Raw genomic sequence first — 13175 nt, forward strand, 5'->3', positions numbered from 1 at the left:
CCCACGCGCTGCTCCCCTTTGTCCCGCAGAGACCCTCTGGCTGCACATCAGGGCGCTGGGCCAGTGGACCACCAAGCTGTACGAATACTTCCAGCAGCCCGAACCGCCCAGCCTGGAGCCGAAACCGCTCAGCAGGAGCCTGAGGGAGAAGAGATGCCGGCGCTGGGCGCAGGTTGGTGCGGACGGGGCTCAGCTTTCACCAAATGCAGAGCTTAGACCTTAAAATGCTGCTGGCCGGCGGATGTTTGCCGAGCTGAGGACCCCCCCCCCCCCCCACGTGCCTGTGGGTTTCTCGAGCCGATGTCCTCGTCCGGCACGTGTGGAGGGCTCTGCCAGAAGGTCTGTCCCCGTCAAGCTCCAAAAAAGCGAAGCGGTGAGGACAGGCGGGGGCCCGATGGTCTCTGCTGAGCGTCCCCCCCGGGGTCACCCCAGTTTTCAGCACCAGGCTGGGTGCTGGGGTGTCTCTCGTCGTGCACATTCCCTGCGCGGTGCTTGTGCAGCCTCGGAGGAATTCGCGTCCCGCCGTCCGACCCCGACGGACGCGGCATCAGGTGCCTGTGAGCACAGCAGCCGCTGATGCCTTGGCCTTGGCTTCCAGGAAGGGCTCTGCAGCAGAGGCGGCTCCAAGGGGGGGGCCGTGGCCACCGGTGAGGACGGAGCCGTTCAGCTGACGTCGTACAAAGCCACCGGCGCTGCCGCCCCAGGAGAGGAGGACCCTTCGGCGGGGGGGGTGAGCACCATCTCCCACCCTCGCCCAGCGCCGCCGAGACCCCCGTGCTCCTGGGGGGGGCAGAGGCAGAGCCCCCGGTGCCTGCGGGGCGGGGAGGGGGGGCTCCGCTCTCGTCAACACAACCAAGGCCAGAGGACCAACCTGGAGACGCGAGGGGAAGCATCGCTTCCATCCCAAGTGGGCCAAAGCTCGTTAAAAACCTCTTTTTAAAAGAAACTTCGGGGATACAAATCGTGGCAACGCCAGGATGCTGAGAGCCACCGGTAGCGGCTTTTATCCTCCGACACGACAAGCTCTCAGGATATTGATTCTGTCTGGGCTGGAGGAGCAGCCTTTGCAGATAACGAACTTACATGTGCTGGTTTTAATGAGTTTCTCTCCCTGTCACCCTTATGCCCTTACCCGTCCCCAGGGGAGGAGCGGTTCCTCGCGCCTGCTCCCACCGCCCGGGCCATCGCGGTTCTTGGAAACCTCTTATTCACCCCCCAACCTGCGCGGGGATTTGGAAAATTGCTTTTTTAATCAGTACTCAAACCGATTGCGATCCAGGTAACGTCACCAGGTGACACGTTCCTGGCATTGGACGTTGGTGGGACGTCCCACCAGAAGCGCGGACACTGCGCTGGGCTTGGCTCGAGCAGCGCCCTGGCTCTGACCAAGGGATGCAGCTGGAAGCGTGTACAGCCTGGATAAACCCAGCCCGGATAAACCCAGCCCAGTAAACCCAGCTGGAAAAAGAACACCCAAAAAGCAAACCCAAGGAACAAGCGGGTTTAATGTCAGTTCCTTAAGGGTGGGGAGGAGGAGAAGGTCACTGCTCTCTTCACCTTGCAGGTCTCCGCCGGGCCAGGCGAGACCCGTCGGCTCTGCAGCACCAAGGTGAGGGATGCCTCAGTCCTCGCCCGGCTCCGGTGAGCGGAGCTGCGCTCAGCATCCCCGGGGGGGGACCCACGCGTGTGCCCCGCCACCCCACGCGTGTGCCCCCGTGCACAGGGGGTCGCACCCGGGGCTGATGCAAACCCTGCGCTGCTGGAGGGCTTTGTGCTTCTGCCCACCCCATCCTCCTCTTCCTTCGCTCCCATAAAACTCCCACAGAAGACCCCAAATTCTCCCTGGGCTCCAGGAGCCTGCAGTGCACCTCGTGCACTAGCCCTGCTCCTGTTCGCAGCCTTAGGGTTGTTTTGGCACCCACGGGCTGCTGGATCTCTCCCCATTTCTCGTCTCTCCTAGTGCTACATCGACGGCCCCTACGGGACCCCGACGCGGAGGATCTTCACCTCGGAGCATGCCGTGCTCATCGGCGCGGGCATCGGCATCACCCCCTTTGCCTCCATCCTGCAGAGCATCATGTACAGGTCGGTGCCGTAGCAGCAGCTCAGCAGACCCCCAGCAGACCCCCCGTACAAGCTCTGACGTGGTTTTGGGAGGCGCGAGACGTGATGTATGCCATGGTAGACCCGTCCTCCGACACCTCTCTCTCTCTGTGGGACGAGCACCATGGGGCAGCACCCATCGTGGCTGCTCCCCAATTCTTGGGCTTCGGAACACGTGGCCACCAGAGCCACAGCTGGGTCCTCGCTCGGTGCCAGGCTTCCCCCTGGGGACTTCTGCTGCAGGAATCCCGCTGGCAGGAGGTTGCAGCACGGGCGTGCACCAGAGGAATGGGTGCTCGGGGTCTCCCTGCAAAGCTCTGCTGGGGTCTGAGGGGGCTGGGCGGTGGGGCAGGCAGGGGCAGGCAGGGGCAGGCAGAACTGCGTCTGCCCGTGCAGGTACCGCCGGCGAAAGCAGAGCTGCCCCAGCTGCCACTACTCGTGGTGCGAGGACCTGCGGGACGAGGAGATGACGCTCAGGAAGGTAGGAGCAGGCGGAGGGGGACGTGAGATGAAGTTTTGCCCTGGGCACAGGGGCAGGAGGGCTGCAGGCTCCCAGCAGCAGAGAGCCCCCGGGCATCCCTTCCCGGTCCGGGAGGTCTGGGGGTGGGTGGCTGGATTTGGCCCCTGTGCTGCCTGCCAGCTCCGAAGTGGAACCTGCCGTGTCCTTTCAGGTTGACTTCATCTGGGTAAACCGGGACCAGAAGCACTTTGAGTGGTTCGTCAGCCTGCTAACCAAGCTGGAAATGGAGCAGGCTGAGCAGGAGCCGGGAGGTGAGCGGGAGGTAGGGGCTGGCCAGCACAGCCCCCCGACCCGGCAGCGCCCAGCCCCGGGCTTGGCATCGCCCCCCCGTGCCCTGAGGGGGGGCACAGTGCGGGGCTGGACCCCCCGTCTGCAGCTGGGCTCCCCTCGAATGCCCAGGGCGGTTTTTGGAGATGCACATGTACATGACATCGGCCCTCAGCAAGAACGACATGAAGGCCATCGGGCTGCAGATGGCCCTGGACCTGCTGGCCGCCAAGGAGCAGAAGGACTCCATCACGGGGCTGCGGACCAGGACCCAGCCCGGCCGCCCCGACTGGGCCAAGGTGAGGGCTGGCCCTGCCCTGCCCCGCTGCCAAAATCATGCTCACGGGAAGGGAGCCACGTCCCCTGAACCTGCTCTTTGAGGGGGGCACCATGGGAGAGCCCCGATTCAGGTGGGAGGATGCACCGGGATATCCAGATCTGGGGAAGCTTCTCCCTCCTGCGGGAAAGCAAGTGCCGAGGGGGCTCGGGGAAGCCGAGTTGTGCCGGGCAGCGGCTGCCGAAGCAGGCAGGGATCCCGCCGTCCCCGGGCTGGCTGCCCCACCACCTCCTCTCCTCCTTTCGCCTGTGCCCTAGGTCTTTGGGAAGGTGGCAGAGGAGAAGAAAGGGAAAGTCCAGGTCTTCTTCTGCGGCTCCCCGGTGCTTGCCAAAGTCATCAGGGCGCACTGCGAGCACTTCGGCTTCCGCTTCTTCAAAGAAAACTTCTGACCAACAGCCCTTGCCTCCCTGCCTGCCCCTGTCAGCCCTGATGTGGGGTGATGGGCTCCAGCAGCCAGATCCTGCTGCGCCGCCCGCGTTGGCTCTGGTCAGGGCTGGGGAGGGTGGGATGCATGGTGAGCAAGGCACAGGGAGGGGAAGGGGCTGGGCCGGGCCATGGGGCTTTGGGGTGGAGGGGACGGGGTCTTGCAGCCATTTGGGGTGTCCTGGAGCATCTGTGCAGGGGTTCTGAGGGGGAAAGGACCAGTGTCCCCAAGCACTTCGGGATGGAGGGGACAGGGTCCTGCATCACCTTCCAGGGCTTTGGGATGGAGGGGACAGGGTGCTGGAGCCCTTTGGGGGGGAGGAGATGGGTGTTGTCCTGGGGCAGGAGATGATGGGTGTCCCAGGGCAGGAGATGATGGGTGTCCCCAGGGCTGGAGATGATGGGTGTCCCAGGGCAGGAGATGGGTGTCCCAGGGCAGGAGATGATGGGTGTCCCCAGGGCAGGAGATGATGGGTGTCCCAGGGCAGGAGATGATGGGTGTCCCGGGGCGGGAGATGATGGGTGTCCCTGGGCAGGAGGTGATGGGTGTCCCTGGGCGGGAGGTGATGGGTGTCCCTGGGCAGGAGATGATGGGTGTCCCTGGGCAGGAGGTGATGGGTGTCCCGGGGCGGGAGATGATGGGTGTCCCAGGGCAGGAGATGATGGGTGTCCCAGGGCGGGAGATGATGGGTGTCCCAGGGCAGGAGATGGTGGGTGTCCCGGGGCGGGAGATGATGGGTGTCCCGGGGCGGGAGAAGATGGGTGTCCCAGGGCGGGAGATGGGTGTCCCGGGGCAGGAGATGGGTGTTATCCTGGGGCAGGAGATGGGTGTCCCAGGGGCTGGAGATGATGGGTGTCCCTGGGCAGGAGATGGGTGTCCCGGGGCAGGAGATGGGTGTTATCCTGGGGCAGGAGGTGGGTGTCCCGGGCAGGAGAAGATGGGTGTCCCGAGGCAGGAGATGATGGGTTTCCCGGGGCGGGAGATGATGGGTGTCCCTGGGCGGGAGATGGGTGTTATCCCGGGGCTGGAGATGATGGGTGTCCCGGGGCAGGAGGAGATGGGTGTCCCGGGGCAGGAGATGGGTGTTATCCCGGGGCTGGAGATGATGGGTGTCCCGGGGCAGGAGGAGATGGGTGTCCCGGGGCAGGAGATGGGTGTTATCCCGGGGCAGGAGATGGGTGTTATCCCGGGGCAGGAGGAGATGGGTGTCCCTGGGCGGGAGATGGGTGTCCCGGGGCAGGAGATGGGTGTTATCCCGGGGCAGGAAGAGATGGGTGTCCCGGGGCACCCCGCAGCGCTCCGGGGTGGCGGGTCCCGCGGGTCCCGGCGGAGCGGTGCCCACAGGAGGGCACTGCAGACTCGGCAACCGGGGCCGTGCCGGCCGCCCGGGGCTGGGGCTGCGCTGGCCTGGCCCCCCCCGGCCCTCCCCGGCCCCCCCCGGCCCCCTCCGGCCCCCCCCGGCCCCCTGCCCGAGGCCAGAGCTGCCGCAGCCCCTGCCCGCCCGCTGCCCGCCCGCTGCCCGCCCCGGCCCCGCACCCCGGGGCAGCCCAGCAGCTCCGGCTGCTCCGTTCCGGAGGGCACCGAACGTTCTTCTGCAAAGGCAAATAATGTGGCAGCCAACCCCCCCCCGTCCCACCCCAGCCCCGGTTTGCAGCGCAGGAGGAGGTTTTGCCTCTTTTTGCACCAGGAAAACAGGTATTTTGGTGGTGCCGAGGGGGCCCAGCACAGCCCCCCCGCCTCGCGATGGCTGGTGGGATGGGGTCACCTCCAAAACACCGGCCCCTGGGGTGCGGGGATGCCCCCACGCGTGGCCAGTGGCACTGGCAGCAGCGGTGGCCTGTGGGGACCCATCAATGTTCAAAATAAATGCTCGTGTGAAGCTGCCTTGCCTGGCTGATTTATACGGCCCTTTATGGCCCGCCTGTGCAATACGCTGGTGCTTTTGTGTAAAAAAATAAAAAGGAAAGATTAATGTAGATGAGACACTCATCTGATGGCAAAGTCACCCGTGGGGAAAGCAAAGTCTAGTCCAGAGCCGGAGCAGCCGCCCGCCGCCGGCACGGTGTGCCATCCCGCAGAGCCCGTGCATCCCGGGCACGGCACCGCACAGCGTGGGTGCTGAGGGACCCGCATCCTGGGAAGGCTCCGAGCATCCGGCCGTGCCGCGGGGCAGGATCGCACCCCTCGGTGCGGTGGGAGCCCGCGGCGGAGGAAAGCGTGTGGCACCCTGCGGTCCCTGGGCTACCTGCTGTGCAGAGTGGGTGCTGGCTGGCGTGGCTGGAGGGGCGCGAGAGCCCAGCACAGCCTGCCAGCCCGGCTGGGGTGGCCGTCGGCGTGCCCTGGGCAAGGCGCAGTGCCTCATCCTGCCCCGCGGCACTCGCCCCATCCGCAGCTTTGCTTCCCTCCTGCTCCCTCCCTCCTCCTTGCCTGGGCCGTTTTGGCCGGGATTTGATGCTCGAACCCCGCTGCCTTCCAGAGCCGACCAAGCATCCGCCCCGGGTCACTGCTTCCAGCGCTCCTTGTTCTGCCTGTGCGTTTGCCCGCGAGTACTTGGTCCCCCCAGAAAAGCCTTGCCCTCGCCACGGCAGCCGTAGGAAGGCATCCACACAGCGGGAAGCCCGGGACGGTGCCACCGTTTCCCTTACGACCCCAGCGAGCCCCTGCCATGGCCCCTCCTGCACGAGGGGATGGGGCGGGCGAGCTGCAGGGGGGTGGCAGGGTTCGTGGGTGACACCGGGACCCCCTGTGCCGTGCTGTCAGCCCGCTCCACCGGCATCACCCCAGACCTGGGGGGATGCTGGCACAGGGACCGCTGCCTTTGTCACTGAGCCTAAATCTGCAGCTGGTTCGGGAGGCAGCGAGGAGCTGGGCTGCGCGATCGGCTCCAGCGATACGGTGAAACCTGGAGCCAGAGAGGAGAAATGGTTTGACGTGGGGCCACGACATGAACTGTGTGGCTGAATCTGCTTCAGACAGCGTGATAGATGGGTCGGGTAATGATGCCCTCTGGGTGACGTCCAGGGCTGACGCGTGACGGATGGAGAGACAGCAGGGAGCTCTCAGGGCCCCGGGAACATGCAGAATGAGGTGAAGATCCCAAAGTCAAGTGTCAATTTTTCTTAACCCTGGCTAATGGGGGCTCCTCGCCTCCTCAATTAGCGGCAGGATGGAAATGTAAGGCGGCTCACTGAACCGAGCTCCTCCGGCGGTGCCAGCGTGGGAGAGGGGCTCCCCTTTCCTCTCCATCCCACCGCATCCCTCTGACCACGTATTCTCCAGCTTCAGCCCGCTCCGCCAAGAGCCTCCTCGGCTCTGCGCTCCCCATCGCGCCTCCGTGTCCCTTCCAAGCTTCATCCGAGGAAACTAAACCCGCTCAGGGTCTTTGCTAGAGACCCACGCTGTGAAACGGAGCCTGGACGTGACCCCGAACCCGTGGGTTGATCCTCTGGGGCACGGACCAGGGCGCCCGTTTACCGGCATCGCCGCAAGGGCAGCCCATGCGCCGTAATTAAGGGGGCTGTTTCGATCGGGGGATGCTGTAAGATCCTGCTTGCAATGTCCGAGGGAAAACCAGGACAGCTGGAGCCTCCCGGGGCTTGCAGGGAAATAAATACCCCCCCACCCTGCACACGGAGTGACGGTATTTTAGGGATATCTTTCAGCTACGCTGCCGGATTGACCCCGTTCATGTGCATACATCCATGCTTTCACATCACCAAAGATGCCAGAAAAAAAACCCCAAAAAACCCAACACGTGGCTGTGCGTGGCAGCATCACATGGCCAAGGAAAACACGCTCATCTCAATCATAAAGAAGAGTTAATTACATCTCCCCATTCTCCCTACATTTCGAAGCAATTATAAACAGAATGAATCATTATGCGTCTGCTGATAATCATTTTCATTCCGCATCCCCGCTGAATTGCAGGGTGTCGAAGCGCTCCGCTGCTTGCAGCATCTCCAAAAAAAAAAAAAAAAAAGGCAAAAAAAAGCAGATTTAGCTCTTTTTGAGCATCATGGCGCTCAAAGCAGAGGGATTTTTTGGGGAGAAATCACGCAACGCACCCGAGAAACGGCGATGCCACCTTGGCGGGAAGCACGCAGCCGCGCTTTCAAAAAACGGGAGGCTCTTGCAAGCCGGGTGGGCTTTGATTTTTCTTTTCCCTTTCGAGGAAAGCATCGATGTTTGGGGACACCGAGCCGTGTCGCGTGGCCTCTCTGCCACTGGCGAGCTGCCCGCCAGCACGCACACCGCTGGCCTTTTGCAGTCGTGCATATGGGTCGTCGGGAGGAATTTGGGTGCTTTTCCTTGTTTCGAGGCTTGCAACGTGCCGGAGGCGGGGGGGGGGGGAAGCGCACGTTGCAGGAGGTAGTTTTGCTGCCCGAGCATCTTGCAGGCTTTCAGCTGCCTGCTCCCTGCCTGCTCTACCCTCCTGCCTGCACTTGCTCCCACCCCAGAGTGTTTTCCATCGCTGGTGGGCAGGAGGGCAGGCTGACGCTCAGCAGATGGTGGGGAAAAACGCTCTCCAAAGAGGGGGGGGGATGGAGGCAGCATCAAGGTCACTGCTGACATGATGAATACTGAGCTGCTCACGTCCCAGCCACGGTGATGAAAAATTAATGAATTTCTTCCCCTTCCATCCGCAGAAGCTCCGTCAGCTGCCATTTCCCCCCCCCCCCCCGCATCTCCGGTTCGTCGGATGTTTCCTTTGGTTCCCAGGAATAAATGATTAAAAGATGTGAAAATTGGAGGGGGGGGGTGGGAATTGCTGCTGCTCGTGGGGTTTCGATGCTGGAGCGGGGGCGATGTGTCGGCAGCCTGCCCGCACGGTGGGGTACGGGCAGCTTCAGCTCCTCGGTCAAACCAAGCCACAGCTGGGATGGGAAACGGTGCCCACAGAAGGGGCTGCTCCCTCCAAGCCTGGGGTGCACCTTGTTTTGGGGTTGTTTTTCATGTTAAAGCAACAGGAGGCTCCGAATCAGGAGCTGGGGAGGCAGGGGGTGAGGCTGGATAATGATATACCTCCTGATTAATGCCTTCCCTTGGCTGGCTTCGTTATTGTGATTACACTCTGGCTGTAGCATAGCAACAGCTAATTGTTGGTTGGATGCAAAGTGCATAATTCCCTGTATTAAAATTTTATTAAGATATAATTGCATACATCTTGCAGCAGCGGATGCTTCAAAGATGCCGAGAAGAGGCAGCGGCATTTGTTGGGGCTCTGCTGTCGAGCCGCTGCTCCTGCCGATGGGGTTTGAGTGACGGTTGAGCCTCAGGACATCGGGTCTCGGCATCGGGATATCAGGGGTCCACAGTGCCGGACCGGGGCTCGGCGCTGGGTTTCAGGCTGGAGAGGGTTGGGTGAGGGCACGCAGGCTCTTGCACGGAATATCGCCTGTGGAATATTGCCCGTCAAACCCTCAATGTATAAATTTTCATCCGTTGACGAATGACAATGAGGGTTTGAGGAGCGGCGCTGTATCAGTACTGCTGCGACGGGCAGCTGCCGGCAGCACAGGAAGGTTTTTACAACCTGTTGGTGAGAAGAAACTTAGGAAAATAGGAGCTTACGGCTGGCAAAAGCCCTTTGCTCCCCCGGCACCGCGTCCCTGCTCCTGTGAAATCCAGACAGAGAGGGAAACCTTAAAGAAACTGTATTTATTAACAGCAGGATCGCACTTGGCATATTCTATTACTAAATGGTCCTGGTACATAGATATTATTCACTTAAGTAATCAATCACTGCCAACAAATTACAGGATACAGGGAATGAAATTAGCAAAATGAACTATGGATGTAAAATTCATTTGAAATTCAATTTAGGAGCAACATTAGCTTTCAATTAGTCTGCCCAACTGTTTGAGCATCATTTTGTCTATCAGATTTTTAAATAAATGTAATTAACCTTTGCTGTTAAATTGTTGTTGATTTCATTGATATAATTATTACGCGACTCCTAATATTTTGCTTGGATGATATCTCATTAGCTGGTGGCTTCCAATTAGGGAAACGAAGGACCGGTGGTGATTTCTGGGTCTTGTCGTTCCCTCCGCCAGGCAGGGCAGGGGAGGGAGATGCTCCAGAGCCGGGAGTTTGGCTGTGAATGTTGTGCAGGGACGGGACAAAGCACAACTGGTCCCAAACTGGGGGAGCTGGGGACTGAGGGGCAGGGGGTGCCGGGGGTAAGAAGAGGATATTTGGGGCTTTCCCTTCCGCCCGCTGCTAACGCCCAGCGCGACCACTTCAATGTGTGCGGCCACGCTGGTAAGGTCGGAGTGAAACGAAGTTCTTCCTTTCAGGCGGTAAAAGCTGTTTTGAAAGCGGGGGATTCCCTGCAGGGGACCGTCCTGCGGCGGGGGGGGGGCGAGGGGGTCTGCTGCAGCCATCAGAGCAATATGAAAAAATTTAATTAAATTATTAAATTAATATTTAAAAGATTAAAATAGTAAAAAGCAATAACTCGTTACAGCCCCACTTGAAGAGCTGGGGGTCTCGGCGCAGGCAGCGGCTGAGCGGGGCTGGGATGCTCCCCATGTCACGGGCAGCCCCCGTTCACAGCCAACAGCCCCAAAAGCTGGCTTTTTTCCCCCGAAAGAGAAATCTCTTTGACAGTCACTTAATTCCCACGAGTTACTTTTAACAGGTACAGCTTTCCGCCTTCAGCTACGTGGAGTTTTGCGAGGTTACACATCAAGCTAATCTCTGATATATGGGACTAATTCTGCCCCTATTGCAGCCGATGGAAATGTTTCCATTGACGTCAGCGGGAGCGGGATTGATCTCCGCGCACGGACTATTTGTTCCTGAGGTTTTTAAGAATTCATTTCCTCCTTCCATTGCCAGAGACAGATAGCAGCAGTGGAGGTAGAGGAGTCATCTAATAACCACGTATTAATACATGAATCATCAGCTTAGAGCCCAGCGCAGGAGGAGGCTGAAAGGAGAATAACCGGGCTCGATACCGGGCTGGAGGAAATAAAGGATTTCGCAGACAGAGCACAGCAGCTAATCTGGAACAAGATAATAATTGCAATGTAAATTTTTTTACGCTAGCATGCGAACCGTGTCTTTTAAGCTCTATTTAAATGCATTACAGTAGACGGGCCCCGTGCTGAAATCCTTTATCGCGTGCCGGAACGAGAGCACGGGCGGTACGTCTGTGCAGCACCCTCTGGGGACACTCTTTGCTCTTGGACGGGCTCCCCACAGCACCTCCCCGAGCCAGGGGAGCCGACGCGCCGTCACGCCGGCGTGGGGCAGGCAGAAAGGGGCCTTGGAGTTCACCCCAAACACCTCATTTTTACTGTTGTGTTTTAACAAACTGTCATTTAATTTTTTTTTTCATTTAACGATACCTCCTGTACAGCACTTCCAGAACTTCTCACGTGAAAGCAGAAGGACGTATTCTGCTCCACCTATTACATCCTCCAAAGTACGTAAAAGCATCGGTGGGATTTCGAACTCATTTGCAATGGAAATTTCTCGGCGCGGCCGGCTCCGGTCGCACGCTCCCTCCGCGCACAAAGAGGAGCAGCGGAAGGCAATAACCTTTCATTATCTTAAAATCTCTTTGCATCTTACCCTATGATTTTGTTTTCACGGCGCGTGACAAGTAAGACTAACGAATAACTCAGACAAAGGAGCGGGGTGTGTACGTGTGTTTATTGCCATGGAAACAATCTTGGGGCCGAGCTAAAAGAATAATTCCTTTCAGACTATTCCTGCTTTGCAAAGCCACCGGAATCCCGACGTTTGAGAAGCCCCCGCGGCACGCGACCTTCACCAGCTCGTGCAACGTAACCAGGGGTCGGGCAGCCAGTTCTGCGCTTTTTATACGTACGTTCTCGCACCCCAGTCACGCAGCAAGCGACACACACGTCCCCCCCCCTCCCCGTTCCGCCGCTGCTTCTCTCCCAGACCTCGCACGCCGGGCGCCGGGGCTCTCTCGTGTTTGCACGGGAGAAGATGAAGGATCGGCCCACGCGCCCGAGAAGCACCGAGCTGTTCCCGGAGCAGTTTCGTCTCCCTGCTCCGAGATCTGGCCCACGCTGTCGCAGCGCCAGCGCTTGGGCCAAGGCTTTTTGGAGCCGGTGGTTGAATTTTGGGGGAAATCAGCCCTCGAGGCCGGAGCGTGGGTGCAGGGGAAGGGGAGAGCGGAGCAGCAAAACCGCTGTCCTGAGGGCAAGGGTGCAAAACGCCACGGAGGGGTTCACGAGGAGCGGCGTGCGAGGGCGTGTGAACCCATCTGGGCGGGACGCGCGCGGCGCTGAGCCACGCGCTGGGCAGAACCCGCTGCCAAAGGCCAACAGCAGCCACGGGGAAACGGCGTCCGGTTCGCTTCTGCGGGGAGAGCCCGGAGCGCTCTGCCTCGGGTGTCCCCGAGGACGCAAAGGACTGCGGCACGCGGCGGGTAGCGCGTCCTCCGACGTCACAGCAACGGGGCAAGCGGGCGATGTCGTCACACGTAAGAGTTCAGCTGTAAGTAATCACCGTCACGCTCGGGGAGAGAACGAGGCAAGGGAAGCGCAGCGGCACCGGGAAAACGCGAACCGTGCGGGTGTTCGGAGACCGGAGGGCCGACCCCCACGGCCGGGTCGTTCCGCGGGGGGGGGGGGGCGAGGTAGGGCCCTCACGGCCTCAGCAGGAAACCCAGCGCCCGACGGCAGGTCAGCGCTTCTCTCCAGGGTTGCTAAAAAACTCACAGAGCGTTTTAATGACACCCCCCCCGTTCCACTCAAACCCGACCGTCACGGCGCGATCGCAACCGGGGCCGCCGCGATCGCACCCAGGCGGCGCCGACCGCCCCCCGCCCCGCCCCGCGCCGCGCCACGCCACGCCACGTGCGCGCTGCCAAGGGGCGGGGCGACGCGCAGCCAATAGGTAGCGCCCCCACGCCCGGTAGGCCCGCCCCCGTCTCCGCGCACCCCATTGGCCGGCGGCAGGCCCCGCCCACGCCCGTCGTTCTCGCGGGAAGTAGGGGCGGGGCCGGGCCGCCCGCTCACCCCCCCCCCCCCGCCCCCGGCGCTGGGGTTCCGCCGCGGCCGCTGAGCGCTGCCGCTCCCCGGGAGGCTCCGCCGCCCGCCCCGCCCCGCCCTGCCCGGCCCCGCCCACCACCCATGTCGGCGGCACCGCGCAGGTAGGGGCGCGCCCGTGGCTGGGGTGGGGTGAGGCCGTGGCTGAGGGGGAACGGAGCGGGGGCGGCGTAAGGGCTGCCGGCCGGGTGGACGGGAGGGGCGGGAGCGGCCCCGCCGCGGGGCCGGTGCCCTCGGTGCAGCGGCCCCTCCCGCCCGCCGCTCCCCGCCCCGCCGGCGCCGCTGTCACGGCGCGCCGCGCGCCCCGCGCCGCGCGCTCCCATTGGCCAGGGCCTTCGGCGCGCCCCGCCCCCCGCGCTCCCATTGGCGGGAAGGCGGGAAGGCGGGGCGCGGCGCGGCTCCTCCGTGCGCCCCCGCCTCCCCGGCGCTGGGGTTCCGCCGCCTGCGAGGCCCGCGCCCCCGCAGGTAGGAACCGGCCCGGCCTCCCGCCGC

At 61.9% G+C, this 13175-nt stretch overlaps 2 protein-coding genes across 8 annotated transcripts in view; both read left to right on the top strand.

Annotated features, from left to right (window-relative positions):
• NOX5 (NADPH oxidase 5) overlaps positions 1-3616 on the top strand; it is a 48647-nt gene extending 45031 nt beyond the window's left edge. Inside the window, exons 13-19 of the mRNA XM_054837302.1 lie at positions 30-178; positions 1565-1609; positions 1961-2079; positions 2500-2584; positions 2775-2874; positions 3023-3189; positions 3485-3616. Coding sequence (XP_054693277.1) covers positions 30-178; positions 1565-1609; positions 1961-2079; positions 2500-2584; positions 2775-2874; positions 3023-3189; positions 3485-3616 — 797 coding nt within the window. The remainder of the gene's footprint in view (positions 1-29; positions 179-1564; positions 1610-1960; positions 2080-2499; positions 2585-2774; positions 2875-3022; positions 3190-3484) is intronic.
• A 7783-nt stretch (positions 3617-11399) lies between these two features.
• The window catches only part of GLCE (glucuronic acid epimerase), a 56625-nt gene continuing 54849 nt past the window's right edge, over positions 11400-13175 (top strand). For 2 of the 7 annotated variants that reach the window (XM_054837029.1, XM_054837030.1), the window contains exon 1: positions 12692-12787. In XM_054837029.1, coding sequence (XP_054693004.1) covers positions 12768-12787 — 20 coding nt within the window. In that variant the 5' untranslated portion in view covers positions 12692-12767. Of the gene's footprint in view, positions 11488-12691; positions 12788-13049; positions 13149-13175 lie in introns of those variants that run through there. The other 5 variants (XM_054837032.1, XM_054837036.1, XM_054837034.1 and 2 more) reach the window with 5 other exon arrangements.

Source organism: Grus americana, chromosome 10 (genome assembly GCF_028858705.1).
Source record: "Grus americana isolate bGruAme1 chromosome 10, bGruAme1.mat, whole genome shotgun sequence".
Taxonomy (NCBI): domain Eukaryota; kingdom Metazoa; phylum Chordata; class Aves; order Gruiformes; family Gruidae; genus Grus; species Grus americana.